This window comes from Lathyrus oleraceus, chromosome 4, assembly GCF_024323335.1.
Source record: "Lathyrus oleraceus cultivar Zhongwan6 chromosome 4, CAAS_Psat_ZW6_1.0, whole genome shotgun sequence".
NCBI classification, from domain to species: domain Eukaryota; kingdom Viridiplantae; phylum Streptophyta; class Magnoliopsida; order Fabales; family Fabaceae; genus Lathyrus; species Lathyrus oleraceus.
The window spans coordinates 291,534,074-291,559,924 of NC_066582.1; the positions used below are offsets into that span (position 1 = coordinate 291,534,074).

Sequence of the window (25,851 nt, forward strand, 5' to 3'; positions counted from 1 at the left end):
ACGTCCAGAGGTGGCGAGAGTTAGCAGCACAGATCGTGCCTCCGCTAGAAGAGAAAGAGATGACTAAGATCTTTTTGAAGACCTTAAGTTCTTTTTATTATGAGCGGATGATCGCTAGCGCTCCTTCTGACTTCACCGAGATGGTGAATATGGGGATGCGTCTAGAAGAAGGGGTTAGAGAAGGACGTCTAACCAGAGAAGAAGGCTCTTCTGCCAAACATTATGGGGCGTTTGCGAAGAAGAAAGATGGAGAGGCACATGATGTGACCTCCCATGTGAAACCAAGAAGACCCTCTGTGAGGAGGAAGACTGTGCGTCCTGCCAGTAACCAGCACCAGGTGGCTCATATAGTACCTGTTTTCAGAGATAATCAGCAGTACCAGCAGCATAACAGCAATCAGCAACCACCTTAGCAATATCAACAACAACAGCACCGACCGCAGCAGCAGGCTTACCAGCCTTGAAACAGTAATCAAACCAGCACGAGTTACGAGAGGAAAAGGGTCACCTTTGATCCTATTCCAATGACGTATGCAGAGTTATATCCCTCTTTGATAGAGAGGAAGTTGATTACTCCAAGAGACCCACCGGCTATACCTGCTAACCCCCAGTGGTGGTATAAGCCCGAATTACACTGTGTCTACCATTCTGGTGCTCCCGGCCACGACGCGGAGAATTGTTACCCTTTGAAGACCAAGGTTCAAGACCTGGTGAGATGTGGCATTTTGTGTTTTGAGGACGTAGGTCCTAATGTGAAGAAGAACCCATTGCCCGAGCATGGGAAATCTGTCAACAAAGTCAAATATGTCAGTCATATTCGACAATCGCTGGTCGAAATGCATCGTTTGTTGTGTGAGTATAGTCATTATGAGCATGACCACGATAGATGTCGAGTTTGTTCCGTTAACCAAAGAGGTTGTCGCCAGGTGCGCAAAGATGTTCAGGAAATGCTGGATGAAGGAGTTATTGAGATCCTTCAGAACATAAATGTTGATGAAGACGAGCCTGAGGTCAATGTAATTTCTCCAGTGTTTCGGATCCCTGAACCCGTTATTATCAAATATGATAGTAGCAAGCAGAAGGTTTCCCCTGCATTGACCATCAAGTCGGTCGGACCAGTACCTTACTCTTCCGAAAAAGCAATTCCCTATCGCTACAATGTTGTTGCGGTAGAAAGTGGGAAAGAGGTGTCCTTACCATCTTCCTCTGTTGTTAACATTGCGGATGTTAGTGGTTTGACCCGCAGCGGTCGTGTGTTTTCAGCACCTTCCAGGCACCAAGTTAGTACTGATTCTGTTGAACGCCCGATTGGGAATGCTGTGAGCACTCCGAATCCGGCACCTGTTGTTAAGCCTTCCTCTACATTGATAACTCCTGCTTTTGTTGGCCCGAGTGGCAATATGAAAGAAGACTGTGATGAGATGCTGAGGCTCATCAAGAGAAGTGAGTACAATGTTGTAGACCAGCTTCTACAAACGCCATCCAAAATATCGGTGTTATCCTTGCTGTTAAATTCAGAACCACACCGAGAGGCTCTGCAGAAAGTTTTGGATGTGGCATATGTGGATCATGATGTCACAATAGAACAATTTGATAGCATTGTTGCGAACATTACTGCTTGTAACAACTTGAGCTTTTGTGACTCTGATCTCCCCGAGGAGGGAAGAGACCACAACTTGGCATTACATATATCTATGGGTTGCAAAGACGACGCCATGTCCAATGTGTTGGTGGACACTGGGTCATCACTGAACGTATTGACAAAAACCACTCTTTTGAAATTGTCATATCAGGGGCCTCCCATGAGGCAGAGTGGAATTGTTGTGAAGGCTTTCGATGGGTCGCGTAAAATGGTGATTGGGGAAGTTGACCTCCCAGTCAAAATCGGACCGAGTGATTTCCAGATTACCTTCCAGGTTATGGACATTCACCCATCGTATAGCTGTCTCTTAGGCAGACCATGGATTCACGAAGCAGGCGTCGTGACATCCACCCTACACCAGAAACTGAAATTTGTGAAGAACAAGAAACTGGTGGTGGTAGGGGGAGAAAAGGCTCTCCTAGTTAGCCACTTGTCTTCCTTCTCATACATAGATGCTGAGGATGAAGTTGGAACTCCTTTCCAAGCTTTATCTATTGCTGAGCCTATGGAGAAGAGAACTCCTTCATTTGCTTCCTATAAAGATGCAAAGTTGGCCATTGAGTGTGGTACAACTGCTGGTTTAGGGAGAATGATTGAGCTAGAAGACAATAAGTCTCGGGCTGGCATAGGCTTTTCTTCCGGGGTTTTCAACACTAAAGGGTTGTTCAAGATTGGAGGTTTGATCCACACTGGTCAAGATGAAGAAGTTGCTGCCATCTTGGAAGAGGACGAAGAGGATTCTGGCAACTTCGTCATCCCTGGGGGAATCTACAATAATTGGGTCGCTGTGGATATTCCAACAGTTATCCATAAGTTGAAGTAATGTTCATTGTGTTTAAAAAACCATCCTCCCATGCCAAGAGGAGGAGTGATGACATTGTTGGCGCATAAATACAATGATATTTTCATTCAATAAATTCATGTTAAATGTTTGTTTTTCCAATTATTTTCCCTTTTTGCTTTTTGCATGAAATTGGTGATCACATAAAACCTTAAAAATAGAATAAAATTAATCTTTTCATCTGCATAATGATTGCCTTGTTTGAATTCTAAAGCTTTTCATATCCAAAATCATTATGCAGGTTGATCAAACCCATTGAACATAATGATCCAACACCATCTCCCAATTTTGAATTCTCTGTATTTGAGGCAGAAGAAGATGATGTTGAAGAGATTCCTGACGAGATTAACCGTCTACTTGAGCACGAAGAAAAGATCATTCAGCCACATCTTGAGAACCTGGAAACAGTCAACTTGGGATCTGAGAATTGTGTACGAGAAGTGAAGATTGGGGCACTCCTGGAAGAGTCTGTTAAGAAGGGGTTGATTGAATTACTACGAGAATACGTTGATGTCTTTGCATGGTCATATGAAGACATGCCTGGTTTAGATACTGATATTGTGCAACATTTCTTACCCTTGAACCCTGAGTGCGTGCCTGTGAAACAGAAGCTCAGAAGAACTCATCCTAATATGGCAGTAAAGATCAAAGAGGAAGTTCAAAAGCAAATTGATGCAGGGTTTCTGGTGACTTCTACATATCCTCAATGGGTGGCCAATATTGTGCTCGTGCCTAAGAAAGACGGAAAAGTCCGGATGTGTGTGGACTATAGAGACTTGAATAAAGCTAGTCCGAAAGATGATTTTCTTCTATCATATATTGATATGTTGGTAGATAATACAACTAAATTCAATGTCTTCTCATTTATGGATGGATTTTCCAGATATAATCAGATTAAGATGGCACCCGAGGATATGGAGAAGACAACATTCATCACACCTTGGGGAACATTCTGTTATCGAGTGATGCCCTTCGGTTTGAAGAACGCCGGAGCCACGTATCAAAGAGCTATGACCACCTTGTTTCATGATATGATGCACAAGGAGATTGAGGTATATGTTGATGATATGATTGCTAAGTCAAGAACGGAAGTTGAACATGTAGAGCACTTGTTGAAGCTTTTTCAATGTTTGAGAAAGTACAAGCTCCGTTTGAACCCCAACAAGTGTACATTTGGAGTCCGTTCTGGCAAGTTATTGGGCTTTATTGTCAGTGAAAGAGGTATTGAGGTTGATCCCGCAAAGGTCAAATTAATACAAGAAATGCCTGTGCCCAAAACTGAGAAGCAAGTCCGAGGTTTTCTTGGCCGCTTGAATTACATTTCCAGATTCATATCCCACATGACTGCCACATGTGCGCCGATATTCAAGCTCCTCCGGAAAGACCAGTCCCATGATTGGACCGAGGATTGCCAGAAAGCTTTCGACAGTATTAAAGAGTATCTGTCTGAACCTCCGATCCTGTCTCCGCCCGCAGAAGGAAGACCTTTGATCATGTATCTGACTGTTCTTGAGGACTCAATGGGTTGTGTCCTGGGTCAGCAAGACGAATCAGGGAAGAAAGAGTACACCATCTACTATTTAAGTAAGAAGTTCACTGACTGTGAGTCTCGATACTCAATGCTTGAGAAAACATGTTGTGCTTTGGCTTGAGCTGCTAAGCGCTTACGCCAGTATATGTTGAATCATACAACTTGGTTGATGTCCAGAACGGATCCAATCAAGTATATCTTCGAGAAACCTGCTTTAACAGGGAGGATTGACCGTTGGCAGATGTTGTTATCTGAGTATGACATTGAGTATCGAGCTCAGAAGGCTATTAAAGGTAGTATATTGGCTGACCACTTGGCACACCAGTCGATCGATGAAGGGCCAGAGCCTGGTTCCACTTGGCACACCAGTCAGTTCAGTATGACTTCCCAGATGAGGAGATTCTGTATTTGAAAATGAAAGATTGTGATGAACCTACGCTCGATGAAGGGCCAGAGCCTGGTTCCAGATGGAGGATGGTGTTTGATGGCGCTATAAATCAATATGGAAATGGTATTGGGGCAGTGATTATTACTCCTCAGGGCACACATTTTCCTTTGACAGCAAGGTTAACTTTCAAATGCACGAATAATATGGCTGAGTACGAAGCTTGTATTATGGGATTGGAAGAGTGCATTGATCTTCGGATCAAGCATCTTGATGTTTATGGTGATTCGGCCCTTGTTGTTAATCAGATTAAGGGTGAATGGGAAACGAATCAGCCTGGCCTCATTCCATATAGGGATTATGCGAGGAGGATTTCAACATTCTTTACTGAGGTTGACTTCCATCATATCCCTCGATATGAGAATCGGATGGCGGATGCTCTCGCTACACTTGCTTCAATGATTGTGGTAAGACTTTGGAATGAAGTTCCCAATATCACTGTGATGCGCTTGGATAGACCAGCCCATGTATTTGCAGTAGATAAGGTGCAAGATGATAAGCCATGGTATTATGATATCAAGTGCTTTCTTCAAAGCCAGATTTACCCGCCTGGGGCATCTGTGAAAGATAAGAAGACTTTGAGGAGATTGTCAGGCAGTTTCTACCTCAATGGTGATGTACTTTACAAGAGAAATTTTGACATGGTGCTGCTCAGATGCGTGGATAGACACGAAGCAGACCTGTTAATGACTGAGGTCCATGAGGGTTCATTTGGAACTCATTCCAACGGACATGCCATGACTAGAAAGATGTTGAGAGCAGGCTACTATTGGCTGACAATGGAGTCTGACTGTTGCAAATATGTGAAGAAATGCCACAAATGTCAGATTTACGCGGATAAGATCCATATTCCCCCGACACTTCTGAATGTGATTTCATCACCATGGCCTTTCTCCATGTGGGGAATTGACATGATTGGCATGATAGAGCCAAAAGCGTCCAACAGACACAAATTTATTCTCGTAGCAACTGATTACTTCACCAAGTGGGTTGAAGTAGCGTCGTATGCAAATGTGACCAGGAAGGTGGTCGTGAAGTTTATCAAGAATCAACTCATATGCCGATATGGTGTGCCAGATAAGATCATTACTGATAATGAATCTAACTTGAACAACAAAATGATGAAAGAGCTGTGTAGTGAGTTCAAGATAGCCCATCATAATTATTCTCCTTATAGACCCAAGATGAATAGGGCTATTGAAGCTGCTAATAAGAATATCAAGAAGATTATCCAGAAGATGGTTGTCACGTATAAGGATTGGCATGATATGCTGCCATTTGCTTTACATGGATATCGTACGTCGGTCTGCACTTCAACAGGGGCAACCCCTTTCTCTCTTGTAACCTACCAATAACCGCTTTGGTGCAGGCTACATATTTCAGGCTAGGGGCGTTGTTTGAAACCAGACGCTCAAAATGGAGTTCAGTGTTGCAATCTGGACAGTTGTTCAGTGATGCTTCAATGAAATTCATCAGACATGAAGCTGCCAAAGCAAACACATATGTGGTTACGGTCTTTGACCGAACTAAAGGTTGGTATAGTGTTGCCGAGTCCATGGATCACAACGAGGGCATGTCGATGGGATAATGTAAGACCCCAATTTTGTCCCTAAGATCCCTCATGGCATCATAACATTGCATTTGGCATTGCCTCAAGGATCATTAGCATCTTGGTTTCCCTTGCCTTTGGAGATCCCATCAATGAGAGTCTTGATGGAAGCCAAGTTGACTGATGCTGAATGGGTTCAGAGTCGTTATGACCAACTGAATTTGATAGAAGAGAAGAGATTGACTGCCATGTGCCATGGTCAGTTATATCAACAGAGAATGAAGAAAGCTTTTGATAAGAAGGTCAAGCCTCGTGTGTTCCGAGAAGGTGACCTTGTGCTCAAGAAAGTTTTGTCTTTCGCGCCCGATTCCAGGGGCAAGTGGACTCCAAACTATGAAGGTCCATATGTTGTTAAGAGAGCCTTTTCAGGCGGTGCTTTGATACTCACAACTATGGATGGGGAGGATTTCACTCGTCCTGTGAATTCGGATGCAGTCAAGAAATACTTCGCCTAAAAATAAAAACAGAATAGCTCGCTAAGTTGAAAACCCGAAAGGGAGGCTTAGGCAAAAATGAGCGTTTCGGTGGATTGAAAACCCGAAAGGCGGTCCAGGCAAAAGTTAGAGACATGAAAGAAAATGAATATTTGTATCCCGCTAGACTGAGTACCTCATCCTGGGGCAATCTAGGCAAAAATTAGGGATTTGGCAAGTAACTGCATCCTGACAAGACTTTGTTCTACAATTGTCATCCGTCAGAGATTCTTGCTCATTCGTCACCAACCGAAGCTTCGAATACATCGAATTCAGAATTGGTGGAGAAATGGTCATTATGTTCAATGTAGCCCTTTTCCAATATATATCACCAACTTCAAACTTGTATAGATCTATGGAGTCTTGCCATTTGCAGACTACCATTCCATCAAATAAATTTGAGCCTTTTATCCAATTATTTGCACTCTTATTTGTTCCCATTCAACAAATGTTTTGCATGTTTTAAATTGAGAAAATATCATTGTTTTGAAGAAACGAATTTTTCATAATTTCTTTTTAAACAAAGTGAACATTCACAATGACAAAAGGATACTTAGGAGATCCTCAGTGCTCTCCCAAGGATGGTATGATCTCCAACAGGGTAAGACATTTGTTCGTACTCCTGGCATGACTGTATCTTCTTCCTCCGGAGCCTTTTGTGGTTTATCCTACTGAGTGGAATGCTTGATATTCACCACTCTCCCCTTTAGTGGAGTAACAATCTTTCCTCCTCAGCAGATGTGACCTCCTTGGTGGGTACGATACTTGGTGGTTGATCCCCAGAATCCCTTTACCTCCTCAGATAGATTCCCAAGTAGAGTTGCTTATGCGGCAGATTTTATCTATGCAATATACTCCTCTCCCCAGCTGGAATGACTGATGATTCATCCTCTGCGGAGGTCTTTGCTTCCTGGTATCTCTGATTCTCGGCATATTGGATACTCTCTGATGATCCTGGCTTTCTCCCTTGAGATATAGTACCGGATGTTTGTGTGCTTATTCTTTGGAGCCTGTTTGTGTTAGAAATGTCTGTTTGTCAGCATTCATCATACATAAATCATGCATGTGTGCATATAATTTTCAAACATTCAGATATTCATATTACATTTTTGCCATATATCTTCGTTTGTTATTCCCTGCTTATTTGATAATACCTTCCCCAAGCAGATGTTGGCGTATGATCCCTCAATGTAGAGTCAGCCCCTTAAGCAGAAAGTGTTTATCTTTCCTTCCGCGTTCCCCACTGAGTTATATCCTCGTGGACGATGGTTGTTCTCGTTTCCTCCCAACGCATATATTGGGAGGGGTTTCCCTATTGAGTGATATCCTCACTAGGACGAGTCTTGATTCAGTTTGCCTCTCTGGTTTGATCCTAAATTGGCCTCTTATGACTGTTTCCTGTATTCCCCCGTGGTATAAATGAATAATCGCTCAGTAATCAGTAATTATTCATCTTATCCTCGGCGGAGTCTGTGGTTTTCTACCCTTATACCGGTAGTTGTAAACCCTATTTTCTCCCCTTTGTAGAGTTAACCTTCTTGTTCATCCTAGTCGATGACGTTTACTCTTCCGTGGTTTTCTACCCAGTATCCGGTAGATGTAATCCCCTTCTTGACGGTTATCCTTATCCAATATTCGGTGGTGATATTCCCTTATTCTTTTGGATAATTGCTCTGATTAGGCAATTTTATCCCCAGCAAGTCATCTTTCATACCGGTTGACGGTAATGTTGGTTGCTCCCCTTGATGGTCATCATTATATACCTAGTTTCGGTATCCCGATGCCTTTTCCTTTCTCGGTCGATTTATCCTTTATTAACCCGGTAACCGGTTGTGGATAATCTTCCATGCGAGTATATTATCTACGTTCTGATGGTAATAGATAATATATCTCATGCACTCTTTGGTCGAAGCCTTTTGTTCTTCCCCAGTTGAGTAAGATTTGTATCCCTATTTTGGAATCGAATGTCCATCCCTTAATCGAGTTTGCTTTTTGCCCTCTTTTTGGATGATGAGTGTTTTGGGAACATTCCCCAATTCACGATCTGGTTGGTCACCTATTATATGCTCAGTAACCGGCATCCCTGGTGTTCCTTCCTTCTGCTCCCTATTATGACTTTTTATCCCCTGTAGAGTCAGTTTCTCCTGAGTTGAAATATACCTTTTAGGTCTTCCTCAGATGATTTGGTCGATTGATATCTCTCACCCTTATACGGGTCTTAGATATTCATTCTTCCCGAGCGTGTTGTTCTCTCACCCTTATACCGGTGTTCAGATCACACGTATCTCTTTGAGCTTATTACCCAGTAACCGGTAATACCTCACCCCATTGCTTTCCCAGGAGATTTCTATTGGGATCTTCCTCAGCTGAGTTCTTAGTGGACATCCTTACCTGAGTCCGGATTTTTATCCGAAGTATCCATTGTGGATAATTTTGGTTGTATTGGCATATTCCCCAATACATGCATCTTCGAGTCAGCTCGAGTCTTTCCATTGGATTTTTTTTTCCTTTGGAATTCTATTCCCCAAGCTTTGAGTCGTGACCTACTCACGCGTTTTCATCCCTTTACTCCCTGTTAGAGTCTCTGTCTCCATGGTGAGTGTATTACTCCTTTGGATTGTCAGTTTATCCGGATTTCTTTTTCTTTTATGCCTCCCTAGCACCTCAATTCATCATTTTGGTCATAACAAGTCAAAAGGTTTGAGGTCTTGTTCTTCAAGGAAACCCTAATTCATCTGTGCACCACAATGCCTTGCTCTTGAAGCAACCTCAGCCCATGATCAAACACAATCAAGGGAAGTTCTTTAACTATTCATTTCATGCATATTTGAACTTATTTGAGTGTCCTCAATCATCAATTCATCAAGATATGAGGCATGGACTTGAGAAGTTGATCAGTCAATTCATCTGACTATTTTGAAATGCACTGAGACCTAACTTTTTATGTGTTGGTCAAATGGAGATGGTTCCAAAAGCAAAAATGTTCTTAAGGATAATATGAACAACTTTCATGTTCATCAAAAATTTATTTGAAGCTTGGAAGACCATCTGTCATTCCAATACATTATAGGTCATTTTGACTGAAACCCTAATTTTAGGTCAACTTCCCAAGGACATAACTCATTCATTTTTTATGATTTTGAGGTGGGGTAAATTAATTGGAAAGCTTAAGATGTCTAATTCAAATGTTATGTTGAACAAAATTTCAAAATCTTAAAGGAAATACATGTGATAATGCAAGACATGATATGTCCTTTTGGGCCAAATGCATTGAAAAGTCAAAAAAGTCCAACTTCAAGTGCCCATAACTTCTTCATCAAAAAATCCAAATGATGCAAAATTTAAGTCCATTTTGATTGTCTTGAAAATATCTACAACTTTGATGTTGAAGATTTTTTCATTTGAGGCTTGCATCATCAAAACAAAAGGGCTTGAACATTGGCCAAATTTAGAAATTTTGCATTGACATGCTTTGCACATCACACTTTAAACTCAAATTTCATAAATTTCCACACTCCAAATAGATTTTTGCCCAACATAACAATTGTTCCTCACATCAAAACCTTTCCAACCATTACTCACATGACCATATTTGGATTTGGCAAATATCATTTTCGAAGAGGAGAACTTTTAGTGCATTTTTGAGAAACTTGATTCAATTGCCATGCATGAGCTAATTACACCCATGTTGCACGTTCATTTCATTCATTTGTGATCTCAGCTTGCCAAATCAAGTGGAAATGGGCCCTCCATGCGCCTGTACAGGCCCATGCATGGAGGCCCTCTCCATTCATGCAAATTTGAAATCACACTTTCAGCATGGCTTTGGCTATAAATACATGGCATGTAAGCTCTCATTTGACACCCTGATTCGACCTGAAATGCTGCAGAATTCTCTCCATAACCACCACTAAAGGAATTTTCAATTTTCTCTAAAAAATTCAGATCTGAATTTCAACTTCCTTGGTTGATTTTCAGACCTATAACTCCTCAGCCTTGCTTCCTCTTCATCACTAGATCTCATTGCAAGCCTTGGTTGTGAAGAATTGTGCTTACAAGACCTGCATTTCAAAGGTGGATAACAGAACTTTTCCTCTTCGAAACTCTTTGATCCTTGCTTATTTCTTGTGTTTCTTGGTCTGGCTGAAGTCCTCTCAATAGAGGCATTTGATTTGTGCTTTCAATTTTGCAAAAACATGAAGTTCATGATGAACACCATCATACTTCCAGCTCTGATTTCTCCATTTATAGGGATCTATAGTGGAAGTGCGTGGTATAGGAGTGATGTACATCACTTCCTCTTTCGATTGGTATATAGATCGCTCCATTTGGTTGAGATTGCCATGTCTGCAATTCTCACCGGAGCTGGAGGTCTCACCGGAGAAGACGGTGGCTCCGGTGGCCATCCCAACTCCAGATCCAATCATAGCCGTGCGTTTCCATTCCCAGATTCGATCTGATCCGTTCAATGTTATGACCAAATTAATGGCTCCATGTGGTTGCATTGACTGTGGACTACACTAGGCACGCACTTCTGGACGCTTGGATCTGCCAGCTCAATTAATGAGCTCAGATCCAAGGGCTCTCGTTTTTTGCCATTTTTAATTTCTGGTTTTATTTTCCTTAATTCTTTTTTATTTCAAAAATCAATATCTCTTTCATTTTTAATCCAAAAATTATGGGACCAATGGCATTAGTCTCCAAATAAATTCTAGTTTCTATTTCTGATTTTTATTTTTTTTTATTTTTTCATTTGATATTTTTTGTAAATTTTCTCTTTTCTGGTTATTTTTAATTCATTTTAATTAGTTTTTGATATTCAAAAAATACAAAAATATTTTCCTAACCTATTTGAATGATGATGGATCTATGAAAAATATTCTTATCAATTTTTAAATTAATTTGAGATTTATTTGAGATTTTAGTTCAATTAGGTTATTTTTATTCATTTTTAATTGATTAAAAATAGTTTCTGACTTTTAAAAATGCTGAATTTTTTTGACAAACTTTGTTTGACCTTGTTGAACTTGGGATAAATCACTTGGACCTTTCAAGGTTGATTTGAAGTGATTTTGAAGTTTGACCTTTTCTTTTATTTTTAATTCAAGTTTATTTTAATATTAAAAAATGCCAAAAATATTTTGTTCATTTCTTGACTTCCAATCTTCATCTCACTTCTGTTTTTTGATTGTTTGACCTTGACTTTCAATGTCATTGCTCAACATATGTGGATTGGTACATGTTACTTCATTTAATGTACTTTAGTTTTGCCATTTCCATTTCTCTTATTCATCTCCTTCTTCTTCTTCTTCTTTTTTTTTTGATCAATGAGTTGAAGGTTGATAAGTTAGCATTGATTAGGGAGACTTAATCTTCCTTGATTCAAATCTAATTCATCTTGATCAATTGATCAAGTGAATGACTTTGCATTAAGGATAGGTTGTTTCCTAAATCATGCAAAAGACTTAAACCAATACAAGATCAATTCTCATTTCCTTTTTGGCATGGCAAGTTGTTGGGACTTGGTTCACTAATCAAGACTCCTAACTTGTGTTTGTTGCCTACATTATTATTGACCGGCCTCAGATAGTTGTGACTTCTACATAAGTCCAATTACGATTGCTTAACATAGCGCTAAATTTGCCTTATGGCACACTAACTACTAACACTAACTATTAACAATTAACCTTTACTTTTATGCAATTTACTATTCTTGCACATATTATCCATTTGCTTTTCTCTTTGCTCACTTGAGCACATGTTTATGTTGATGCCATTTGCCTTTTGCTCATTTGAGCACATAATTGTGTATATATTATTATGCTTGTGTTTTGTTTTGATTTTTGTGAACCAAATGCAAAGAAATGGACTTAGTTTCTAGGACTTTCCCTATGCAAAGAATGGAGAATTGGACTTAGATTCTAGGACTTTCCTTATGCAAAATTGGAGAAAATCGACCTTAATGAAGAAGATGGGTTAGAAGGACCAAATCTCTAAACTCACTCTTGTCCATTCTTGATTTACTTCATGGAACTTTTGATGTGTGTGCTTTTGTGCTAGGGATTCTATGAGCTCAATTGAAGGACCATTGCCATGTTCATCCTAAGTGAAAGATACAAGATATATTGAGGATCTCTTATGAGACTTGTTTGATTGCTTATGCTTTGTGATTGCTTATTCCAAAGGATGGGAGCTACTTGGATCATCAATATGATCTCAAGAGAGGAACTCCTTGTGTGGTTTTGTTCTCTTTCCCCTCACCTCTTGTATGTTTAGGATTTAGCCCTTCTTCTTCTTCTTTCCACTCTAACCCAAGCCAAAACTCTTTGTGCAAACATTTAACCATTGTTTTTAAACATTAGAAACCTAAGCCTTATGCTTTTGATTTTCAAACTTTCTTTTCATAACACTTATTTTGAATTGAATCTTTAAGTCAACTTTGACCATTTTTGTACATACTTCTAATTGGTAAATATAACCCATTCAAATGTCTTTTTGTGGTTCCAATGGCCACTTTCTTAATCAAATCTTTCATAACCTTTAGCTATTAGGTTTGAGTTATCCTTGTGGTAGATGTAATACTCACCTATATCCTTAATGATGGACAATGAGTCATCCATGCTTATTATAGGGTTAACCCCTCACTAGCATGTTGAAGATATCCTCACATGGTGGATTTGTGGTTTGGTTGAGTTTTCTCCCTTGGATAACAAAAGACTTTAAGGCTTTTGGACTAATCAATGCACCAACTCATTTTGAGATTTTTACCCCGAACTACGAGGTTTTGATCCTAATCTTTTTATAAGATGGTACGTAGGCAATGGGTTTATCCATCCAAACACAAAATGTAAATAAACTTGTACATTCTCTTCTCATCTCTTCAATCATGTTTACACAAACAAAATTTTCCACAAAACAAACAATCTTACAACAAGTGTGAAAAGGGCTCCCTAGGAGTACCTAGGATGTTTTGGGTGCCTAACACCTTCCCATTGCATAACCAACCCCCTTACCCAGATCTCTGATTCTCTTTTACTAGGTTTTGATTTGATAAAACTTTTAGGTTTTTGTTCACTTTCTAACCATTCCTTTGGATAAATAGAAGTGCGGTGGCGACTCGACTTGTATGATTTACCGTGGATTTAGTCAATATCTCTAATGGTAACGAATACCTTGCTACAGATAGTACAGAGTCGAACTAGATAGAGGTTAGTGCGACTGCGGAAAGTTCCAAGCCTTTCGTACCCCCTATTCCCATGTCATTGCGGCATGCTCAAAGGTTCAAAGGGATCCATCCTACTTGCTATCTGAAGTTTACAAAGTTGCCAGCCTTTCAAATGTTTATAAAATTAGTTTTTCCGTAGTGGCAAAACAGGATTATTGGCCAAAATATTAAGGGGACATCGTCTGGCACAACGAAGTTATGCGAAGGAAGAAAAAGGGTCGCCTAAACAGCACCCGGATTCGAACCAAATTGGATATGGCGAACAAAATGGTTAGACTATGTAGTTCATGCCGTCAACCAGGTCACAATCGTAATAACTGTCCTAGTGTTGGAACGAGCACAACCAGATAAATTTACATGTACCTCTATTGCAATATATGAAAAACTAAATTTATTTCATATTAGATGTTTGTGATTAAAGTATCATTACATAAACAGTAACACAAATAATTATAACAAATACAATACAAGAACTATGCAATTACAACCATCAAAACAATTTTGAACATGTAATGCATCATCCTACGAGCGTCTTGGTCGGTCTTAATATCCACCCATTCGCGCACTTCTCCGTTTTGGTTGAACGTGGACACAAGCCATTGTATTCTTCTAATCCGTTCACCCTCTCCAATTTCTCCCTCTAACCAACTGTACAATGTCCGATTAAGACGTTCAAACGTATCTGTGTTCCAAAGTCAAATCTGTATCGGAGCCGCAACGGCGGAAAATATTACATCAGCATTTCGTTTCTGAATGTATGCAGATATTGTTGAAACGGAGAAAATTGAAATTGATGGTGGTTGAACTAGATAAATTATGGTATTAGGAGATGAGTTTGAGTGAAAAATATTGTATCCAAGGCGTGGTATTTATAGAGACGGAACATCAATTGTACAAAACACGTGGGCGCCTGAGGGATTGACGCCCACAATGATATGCAAGCAGGCGCCATATGAATTGGCGCCCACACAATCAAGCACACACATAGGCGCCACTAGCATTGGCGCCTTCTCATGAGGAGCCCAATGCATGCGCCAATGCTATTGGTGCCTCCTCTTCATGCATTGGGGATGCGCCAATTCATCTGACGCATTCTCTTCAAAACACGGTTATTTTGGTAATTTTTTTGAATAATTGGTTATTTTCGATTTGTTTTTTTAAAAAAATGGTTATTTTGAAAAAAAAAATCAAACCTATAGGCTATAAATGAGTCTATAAGATCAAACACAATTCATATGGAAGCAATGAGAGGTTCAAGGCAAAGTTTGTTGCCAAGAAATATAATCAAATAAGCAACATACAATTCATGATTATACTTTTTCATTAGAAATTCCCTTATTTCATGGAGAACAAAAAAGCAACACACAATTTCCATGTCTTCCTCCGAAGCTGAATATCAGGCATTAGCATCTGCAACTTGTGAACTTCAATGGATCTTTTACTTGTTACGTGATCTATAAGTATCATATGTTAAACTTCGTGTTCTTTATTGCGGTAACCGAAGTAAATTGCACATTAGCTGCTAACCCTGTTTTTTATGAAAGAATCAAACACATAGAGATAGATTGTCATATTGTATGAGAAAAATTCCAGGTAGGTATAATCATGTTTCTTCCTATATTTGATTTTTTCATCGAGTCTCTTTTGGAAAAACCCTTCTTATTTCTCATGTCCAAACATTTATGAAGTTTCTACTTGTGGGGGGATATCAAATAATAGTAATATAGTTGGAGGAGAAATAAGAAGTTAGTTCAGATGTTAGTTGGTGAGTTAGTTAGTCAGTCTTAAGATACAAGTTATATTATCTCATGTATGAGCTACACACTTAGATATGGTGCACCATCACTATCATGTATAAATTATAATGCTCACTTCATGAATGAAATGAGAAATTCTTCATCTTTATTATTTTATGTTTCTCTATTATGCATGAATCCAAATGATGATAAGAATAGAAATGAGAGAATTTGAAGGAATGAAAGTTAAGAGTGAAAAAATAGATGATTACATCAGAGATTTTTTAAGTTATTTTATTGTAACATGTTGATCTTTAAATTTTTTTATAACAATTGGATCCTTTAAGTTATTAAATATGCGTATCGTTATCAAATTTTTAATAGAGTAAAAATATTAGTTATGAATGCAATTATTTTAAATGATACGAAAATGATGATATACAACTAAAAATATAACGATATTTTTAAATATTCAAAATATAAAAAAAATAATAATAATAAAAAGAGTAGGAATACAAAAAAAAAAGTTAAATGATTAATCATTTAAAAGAAAATTAAAGAATCTACGGTATAATTTAAAAAATATATAAAAGGAAAAGAAAAATAAGGACAAAAATGTATCGATTGGCAGCTTTCTCATGAAGTGTTTTTGTAGGTTCCACCTTCCATTAATCTCTCTTCTCTTTCAACAAGTTATGATTGGAATTTGTGCTTTTCTTGTATCCAACCAATGTATTGATGGATGGAAAGAGGCCACGAAGTAAAGTGAAGGTGTTCTCAAATTTTCCACATGCCATCGACTATCATAGTAACTATGCATGTAAACGAACTTTAGTCAATCAAAGTAAAGTAAACGCTACTAATATAGTTTCCTATTTCAGTTGTATCTGAGTTTCAGAGGTGATGTCGTTGTCGTCTTCTTCGCCGGCTGGAAAAGAATTCAGGCTTCGTTGGGACGTGTTTTTGAGTTTCAGAGGTGGAGATACACGCGAATGCTTCACCAAAAAACTATATGAATCTCTCCACAGTGAAGGAGTTCGTGTTTTCATGGACGACGAGGGTTTGGACCGTGGGGATCGCATAGATACCACACTTCTTCAAGCCATTGATGACTCTGCTGCCTCCATTGTTATTATCTCTACTAATTACGCTGACTCTCATTGGTGTCTTGATGAACTTGTCAGGATTTTTGAATCTAAGAGGCTTGTTATTCCCGTTTTCTACGAAGTTGATCCTTCTCATGTTCGTAAACAGTCCACTCCTTTTGAAAAAGGTTTTACTGATCTTGAAAACAGGTTTGATAATCTTAAGGTTTCCAAGTGGAGAGATGCTATGAAACAACTTGGTGGACTTGCTGGCTTTGTTTTCACAAACAGGTTTCTCAATTTTGTAGAATCATAAAATCTTACTGATTTCTTCAGCTTACTGATTCTTCTTTTCCTTTTGTTTTTGTTTCTTAGTTACGAAGGCGGGCATGAGAAACTGATACGCCTTTTGGTGAAAAGGGTTTTGAAGGAGTTGAGTAATACTCCAATGCTTGTCGCTGACTTTCTAGTTGGACTCAATAAACGTGTTGACAACGTGATGGATCTGTTACAACTTCAATCCAACACTGTCAAGGTTTTAGGGTTGTATGGGATGGGTGGTGTTGGTAAGACAACACTCGCCAAGACACTTTTCAATAGTCTCGTTGGTTGTTTTGAGCGTAGATGCTTCGTTCCAAATGTGAGACACTCCTCGTCTAAAGAGGATGGTTTGCTTTCTCTTCAAAGCAATATCATTAAAGATCTTTCTTCTCAAAAAGGGACTCGGAGTTTTATGGGTGATGTCAATGCTGGTATTTCTACTATCAAAAGAATAGTTCATGAGAATCGGGTTCTGCTAGTGTTGGATGATGTTGATAATGTAAACCAGCTTGATACTTTGATTGGTAAAAGGGAATGGTTTTACAAAGGAAGCTGTATCATAATTACAACAAGGGACACAACTGCTTTGCCTGAAAAACATGTCAATCTGTTGTATGAAGTCAGAGAATTGAATGATGAAGAAGCTCTACAGTTATTCAGTTACCATGCTTTGAAGAAAAAGGACCCTCCGCCAGCTTTTCTGGATCTTTCAGAGAAAATCGTGTCTCTTACCGGAAGAATGCCATTGGCTTTGGAAGTGTTCGGTTGCTTTCTGTGCGAGAGAAGGAGGGTGGAGGAATGGGAGGATGCTATCGAGAAGCTGAGAACGATTCGGCCCGGGAATCTTCACGATGTGTTGAAGATAAGTTATGATGGGTTGGATGAACAAGAGAAGTGTATATTCCTTGATATTGCCTGTTTCTTTCTTCAAACGGAAATGAAGCGCGGTGATGTGATTGATATATTGAGAGGCTGTGGTTTTAGAGGAGAGATAGCTATGACGATACTTGTACAGAAATGCTTAATCAAAATAAGACATGACAACACCTTGTGGATGCATGATCAAATTAGAGATATGGGAAGGCAGATTGTTATGGATGAAAACCATGTTGATCCCGGGATGCGTACTAGATTGTGGGATCGTGCGGAAATCATGTCCGTTTTGAAGAGTAACAAGGTAAAAGATTCTGAAGAGACTTTAAGCTGCAAAGCTTAAAATATAGTTAACCAAAAAGTGTCAAAAACTTTCATTAATATTTTATGCTGGTGCTGCTAGCAGTAAGATAAAATAATAACACTAGCAGACAAAGTTGGCATTTAAGACCAAATTTTAATATTACAGAAACAAGAGACTAGTTAATAATATTACTAACTTTGTTGGGTTTAGTTAACGTGATCTCTTTTCGAGAATATATAAAACTGCATGCTGTTTTATATATTAAAACAATTCAGATGTGTCAATTTTCATAAGATTACAAATACTTCTATCTGTTTGAATATTTTATTGTTTTGTTTTTGGAAAATGATTATTTTCATGACGAAAGGTTGCATCCCCGAGAGCCAACCAACAAACATGATTGGTTCAATTTGATTTTATCCGTCTATGATTTTCGCCAAAGAAGGAGCTAACTGTACATGATCCTTATTTATCATACATACATGTCAGTGTGTGTTTCATGAATCTTGTAATAATAATCCTCGATGATATTCAGCTGTCATTTTTTTTATGTAGGGAACAAGATGCATACAAGGAATTGTACTAGACTTCAAGAAACGATCAATAATTGTAGCAGAGAAATTTAACGAGGTTATACTTGATACAAAATCCTTTGAACCAATGGTTACCTTAAGATTGCTTCAGATCAATAATCTGAGTTTGGAAGGAAAGTTTCTTCCAGATGAACTGAAATGGCTACAATGGCAAGGATGTCCTTTGGAATGCATTCCTTTGGACACATTACCACGTGAGCTGACTGTCCTTGATCTCTCAAATGCCGAGAAAATTAAAAGCTTGAGGGGATTGGAAAGTCACAACAAGGTACATGCTTTAGCTATTTTATGCATAATTCAATCACAAATGAACAAACTTTGGAGATTGCATTTGCAACCTTTTTCACAATTATTTTTGTTAGTGAATAGAGACATTTGTTAAACGAGTTATTGAAATAAGAGTAGTACAAGAATAAAATAAATAAGGATATTAATGGTCTATTGCATGCAACAAATACGACACTCTAGAATTAAGTTTCATTGCTAGGATTTTTTACACAAAAATATATATCGGTTTATGTTCCTTCTTTCGCTTTGCTATGTTTGTAAAGGACTGAAACCTTATAACTTTTACAAATATAACATCTTATAACATAACATCACATTGTATAGCAGGTACCAGAGAACCTAATGGTCATTAAACTCTCCGACTGCTACCGACTTGCTGCTATCCCTGATTTATCTAGGTGTCTCAGGCTGGAGAAAATAATGTTGGATAGCTGCATTAGTCTAAAAAGGATTCATGAATCAGTTGGCAGTTTGACTACCTTGCGTAATTTGAACTTGAGGCGTTGTGAAAACATCACTGAGCTTCCCAGTGATGTATCTGGGCTGAAACATCTGGAGAGCCTTATTCTTTCTAATTGCACCAAGTTAAAAGTATTACCAGAAAGCATAGGCATGCTTAAATCACTGAAAACACTTGAGGCTGATGACACTGCTATAGTAAAGTTGCCCGAGTCCATTTTTCGCTTGACCAAACTCGAACGACTTGTTTTAGACAGTTGCTCATATTTGAGAAGACTGCCAAACTGCATTGGAAAACTATGTTCTTTGCAAGAATTATCTCTTAATAAATTAGGTTTACAAGAATTACCCGAAACTGTAGGATCCTTGAAAAATCTCGAGAAGTTAAGTTTGATTTCGTGTGCATCTCTCACTCAATTGCCAGATTCTGTTGGAAATCTCATATCGTTGACAGAGCTTTTGGCTTACAACAGCGGAATTAAAGAACTCCCTTCCACCATTGGTTCTTTATCCTATCTGAGGACGTTATCAGTTGGAAACAGTAAACATCTCTGTAAATTGCCTGACTCAATTAAAACTCTGGCCTCAATTATTGAACTTGAATTAGATAGAACACCTATCAGATATCTTCCAGATCAAATTGGAGACATGAAACAGCTAAGGAAGCTTGATATTGGGAATTGCAACAATCTTGAATCATTACCAGAATCCATTGGCCTCCTAGGATCTCTTACTACACTCAACATTTTCAATGGAAATATCAAAGAATTACCGGCATCAATTGGATCATTGGAAAATCTTGTTACCTTAACATTGAACAAATGTAGAATGCTTAAACAGCTCCCGGCTTCTATAGGAAACTTGAAATCTCTATGTCACTTAAAGATGGAGGAAACAGCTATGTCAGACTTGCCTGAAAGTTTCGATACGCTCTCAAGCTTGAGATCATTGAGAATGGCAAAGAAGCCTAATTTAGTTCCCATATCTCTGGAGAACACTGGCTCTTTTGTGATACCGCCTTCTTTCTGTAAACTGACCCTGCTATATGAGTTCGATGCCCGTGCCTGGGGTTTGTCTGGTAAAATTCCTGATGAATTCGAGAAGCTATCATTAATAGAGACTTTAAAATTGGGCCACAACAATTTCCACAGCCTTCCTTCCAGTTTGAAAGGTCTTTCCTTTCTCAAGAAACTCGAACTGCAAAATTGTACGGAGCTAACTTCCCTCCCCTCACTTCCTTCAAGCTTGATCGAGCTAAACGCTGATAATTGCTACGCATTAGAAACTATACACGACATATCAAATTTAGAGAGTTTGGAAGAGTTGAAACTCACAAACTGTGGGAAAGTGGTAGATATTCCAGGTCTTGAATGCTTGAAGTCCTTGAGAAGATTGTTCCTTAGTGGTTGCAGTGCATGCTCCTCCAAAGCACGCAAAAGTCTTTCAAAGGTTGTTATCTCCTTCTCTTTGCCTATAAATCTCGATTCAATGAATAATAAAAATGAAGAAAAATCAGAACTAAGGGCCTGTTTACTCTGAATATTTTCATTTTTCTATTTCAATTACAATTTGCATCTTCCTTATATGGATGAGTGGAATGAGATTTTGTTATAAATTTTTCTTTTTAGGTGTAAATAGAGAGAAGGCATTTCCAGAAACACTAAAACTTACGTTTTCTTTTCTTTCGAAAATTTAAAAATATATTCAATCTAGTTTTAAAATACATTTTCAAAAACTTCCCATAATGTCTTATCTAATTTTTATCTTATTAGTGGAAATAGAAACTAGAAACACCAAAAGTAAAGGAACCCTTTAATTTCATGTCGTTGCTTATATTTATGACAGGTTGCACTGAGAAATCTTCAGAACTTAGGCATGCCAGGAACCAAGTTACCTGAATGGTTTTCTGGAGAAACTGTCAGCTTTTCCAAGCGCAAAAATCTTGAGCTAACAAGTGTAGTTGTAGGTGTTATTTTCTCAATTAACCATAACAATAAGAATATTCAAACACCAGGAGTGGTTGATGTTCAAGCAAATGTTGTCAAATCAGGCAAACAAATTTTTAGTGCAGGGCTAAACATATGGGGAGTGCCAAGGACAGATGAACCACACATACACTTGCAAAGGTTTCATGATTACCATCCATTGGTAGCCTTTTTAAAAGATGCTGATACAGTTAGTGTGACAAAGAGGAGTCCTCCTTTTGATGAGAGGTTGGAATTGATAAAATGTGGAATTCATTTAATCTTTGAAGGGGACGATGATTATGAGGGAGACGAAGAGTCGTTGGACAAAGGCTTACAATCTATCTCAGAAAGGATGGCCAAATTTTTTAACACTTGTGATGAAGGTATTGTTGCCACTGAGAGTGAAGATGAATTGCAGCATGAAAAAGAAGAGCCTCGAACTAGATTACTTGGTGTCAAAGGCAATTCCATTGTTCTCTTCCTGTTTAATCTATTCTTTGTGCTGTTGGGTTGGTTTTGGTTGAGGTGTATGTCAAGTGATCAAGAAGAGCATTTAACTTGATACCTCCTCCTTGAATCTAATACTCCCACAATACATCTGCTATTACCTTTTATGTCTTTCTAAAAAAAATTAGAATTTTCTATTGTGTCATAGAAAATTTCGAAAAAATATCAATTTTTTTTTGAAATTTCCAGTAAAAAATATCGAACTTTTTGAAAAAAAATTTACACTATCGGAAATTTCTGATAAACTACGTAACTTTTCGAAATTTTTGATAAAATATACAAAAATTTCATACCGAAAATTTGATCTATTATCAGAAATTTAGAAAGAACTATTGAAAATGTAAAAGTGTCGGATTTAATTGGGGGTGGCAGGTTAGCTCCTCCTGAAAGAAGAGATTGACTTGTACAAGCATCAAATAATGCTTGATTGAACAACATTTGCTCATTAAGATTTGCTATTGTATATTACCTTAAGAGAAAAATATATATTTAGTAATCCTGGATTGAGAATAAGTTACCTTCTCGAGACCTTTCTAACATCAGCTAATTTTTAGATCTACAGTTCGAAAAGCTTGACTCAATTGCAATACAAGAATCAAAACTAGCTATGTTGTCAATCATGTTCTAGTGTTTCCCTCAAGTCATGTTCTACTCCTTCACATGTTTGATGAAGGTTCATAAACATTTTGTGATACTGCTTTTAAATGGAATGTAAAAGATGTTGTTAAAACTAACTGGTTTCACATTTTTAAGTATAAATTTTGAGTTAAATCGATTGTGAAGTAAAATAAGAGTAAAATTGGAGATGAATTCAAGTAAAATAAGATCTGAATTTAACTTGATTTAGCTTCATTTTATCCGACTTTGAAGAAATTAATTTTGAAAACCTTGGATGTGATGCACGTTACTTGGGAGAGAAACCAATAAAACTAAAATTCCCAAAATTTTATGTGATCTTCAGTAATTATAATAACAAGATATGTGATCTTCAGTAATTATAATAACAAGATATGATGACTTCAACTCCATATTTATTGAACCATTTCTGTTACAATAATCCTTATGTGCCAACATTCCCCCCATTGAAGGTTGTTGATTGCTTGAAAGAGTTGTTGACAATAATTTGTACTGTTTTCTTCTCTGTATCCTTTAACTGTTAATTTGAATGTGACAACATTGAATAGCATGTTCTGATTTCAGTCTGTAATATCAAAACAAAGCTTAGCCTCATCCCAAGGTCCATTGATTTCAAACTTGTACTCCTGAATCCTTATAAGCCAATAAGGACATACCAAGTTCACAAAAACCAACAAACTAAGTAGCAACACAAATAGAAATCGATGCAGTGTGTACACAAAACTTAATGTCAGGACCATCAAACTAATAGAAAAGCATAGGTGCAAGCAAAAGGAATATTTTTTAATACAGTATGTAACCAGTGGAGCAAAAAGGAAAACCTGTAACGAGAATAACATGATGGCAAACACATGTAGTCTTGATGGAAGACGAGAAGCAATAAAAACGGAGGCGACTACAGAAGCATTTACGGATATACAACTGGTTAATGCAGGATTCTTCAGAACCCCTGGGGCTTTGACAGTGGATTCTGAATAGTCGTGCAGGAAAAGGTGAAGTATGAGAAGCGATACAGTTACTGCCCAAATGGAATCAGAACTGATGGACCTTGTAAGAGTTTGATAGATAGGAGCCAAAACATATAAACCGGTTATAAAAAATGAGATATTAAGGGCATAATGAAGGAGAAGAGTAAGTGAAAGCATTTCTTGAGTAAAAAGGAGAATTAGAAAACCGGAAACAAGAAGACTTAGATCAATTAACAAGAGAGAATTTTCATCAAGAGAGGACGAAAGTGTATACGTCCAGACCAAGACAACAAGAGCAACAATGCATAAATATTCGGAAATGGAAACTGAGTCAAGCATCACCTTTAGCATGTCCCTTTTTACAACACTGGCATTCATGACCATTCCTTCAAGGAATGTTTCATCGGTATGATTGTCATTATATCCAGGTTGCATACCGCCATAGGCCACTTTTCTCCATTTGGGCCGAGGCGGAGAAGAGTTGCTACCACCCAAGCCAAGATCCATTGAAATGTATTATTTAATTCCGGATGCAATCGCAGGATCAAGTTTATTATATGTTTAGACCTAATTGTCCTTTACAGCATCAAATCTTGCACATTCCATTGTCTTCCAATCATGTATATTTAGATCAAATCCATCTCCAAGCTCTGAAAAATAAAATAACATAAAAAGAGGGAAAAAGTAAATCCAAGACAATATGAAGTAGCAAAGATTACACCTAACAGAATCAAGCTTTTGATAGAGACAATTTTTCTGTCCTAACATGAAAAGTGGAATTGAATCAACCAAAAAAAAACTATATCATAAAAATGAATCACTTCAAAGAGGAAATGAGACCATAAGAAACAAAGATTACAAAATTAGGATTAAGTCTAAGGAGCGAACAACAGAACAGCTAACTCGGATATCTCAATTTTAAATCACAGATTGTCAGCAACTAATTGAAATTAAAGCTTTACAAAACCCAATCATGAATAAGAGAATAACAGAATTCAAAACCCAATCATGAATAAGAGAATTCAAAACCCTAAATAGAGAAAGGAAAAACAAAAAACCTGATAGTCTGATACAGTTTTGAGAAGAGCAGCAACTACAGTTTCCGACGGTTAAGCTGTGACACGGTGGAGAAGTGTAACGGATAAATCTGGCGAGTCACTAAATTTGTGGGAATGGCGTGCAAGAATTGATTTCTTAAAACAAAACAATAAATTGTTGTGTGGGTTGATTTAATTTATTTTCTCATATTAATTTTTAATTAAATTAAGTCTAGAGATTAATTTTAATAACATTTAAAGATCGTTTAAATAAATCATAGTTTAAACTAATCCAGTTAATTAAAGTGCTAGAAAGTTAGAGTTAATGAAATTTACCTGTTTCAGAATAATTCAATATTTTTAAAAATAATTACTATTATTTCTTATCAATTTCTCTCATATCTATTTTATAGTAAATAACATATTAATATATATTATATTTCTTATTTACTTCTCTTTTTCTTTATTTTTTTTAGATTAAAAATAGTACCGTAAACTACTTTTACACCATTATCTAAAACATGATTTTTAAAAATTAAATATATAATTTGGTGTGATTTTTTAAAATTAAATATATAATTTGGTATGATTTTTTAAAACTAAATATATAATTTGGTAGGATATACATTTTTGATTGGTAGACATTGTAAAAATATATTTTTTATTTTTATTTTTTTTCTCATATATATATATATATAATATATAATATATAATATATATATATATATATATATATATATATATATATATAATATATATATATATATAATAGATATATATATATATATATATATTAGATTATATATATATATATAATATATATATATATATATATATATATATATATAATATATATATATATATAGTATATTATATATATATATATATAATATATATATATATATATATATATTTTTACACCACTAAATCAATCTAATTGCGTTTATTTCTCATATATATATATATATATATATATATATATATATATATATAATATATATATATATATGATAGTGATTAAAGAGATTTTACTCCGTAGCAGTTAATTATAGACGTCGTATATTAATGAAAATTTGATTTTTATTTCAAAAATCTACAAAGTAATACAAACGGATGATGATGATGAATCGACAGTGTAAAACTTTTTACAGACAATGTATAGTAATCTCTCTCTCTCTCTCTCTCTCTCTCTCTCTCTCTTCTCTCTCTCTCTCTCTCTCTCTCTCTCTCTCTCTCTCTCTCTCTCTCTCTCTCTCTCTCTCTCTCTCTCTCTCTCTCTCTCCTCTCTCTCTCTCCTCTCTCTCTCTCTCT

General features: G+C 37.2%; 2 protein-coding genes across 5 annotated transcripts; one reads left to right on the plus strand and one right to left on the minus strand.

The window, feature by feature from the left end:
* The first annotated feature begins 16,129 nt into the window (after positions 1-16,129).
* On the plus strand, positions 16,130-22,006 carry LOC127075176 (disease resistance protein RPV1). Of its 4 annotated transcripts, none has more exons than XM_051016654.1 (6): positions 16,130-16,310; positions 16,384-16,878; positions 16,963-18,085; positions 18,641-18,946; positions 19,291-20,874; positions 21,271-22,006. In XM_051016654.1, the coding sequence occupies exons 2-6, from the start codon at positions 16,406-16,408 to the stop codon at positions 21,952-21,954; spliced, it is 4,170 nt and encodes a 1,389-aa protein (XP_050872611.1). In that variant the 5' UTR covers positions 16,130-16,310; positions 16,384-16,405; the 3' UTR covers positions 21,955-22,006. The 4 variants fall into 4 exon arrangements, with proteins under 4 accessions (XP_050872611.1, XP_050872610.1, XP_050872609.1 ...); XM_051016653.1 differs by having other exon boundaries at positions 16,130-16,273; XM_051016652.1 differs by having other exon boundaries at positions 16,130-16,878.
* Positions 22,007-22,913: 907 nt separating this feature from the next.
* On the minus strand, positions 22,914-24,749 carry LOC127075177 (phosphatidylinositol N-acetylglucosaminyltransferase subunit C). Its single transcript, XM_051016656.1, has 2 exons — positions 24,562-24,749; positions 22,914-24,153 (listed from the first exon to the last, which is right to left on the minus strand). Exon 2 carries the CDS (start codon positions 24,008-24,010, stop codon positions 23,096-23,098), a length of 915 nt encoding a protein of 304 aa, XP_050872613.1. The 5' UTR covers positions 24,011-24,153; positions 24,562-24,749; the 3' UTR covers positions 22,914-23,095.
* Positions 24,750-25,851: the final 1,102 nt, after the last annotated feature.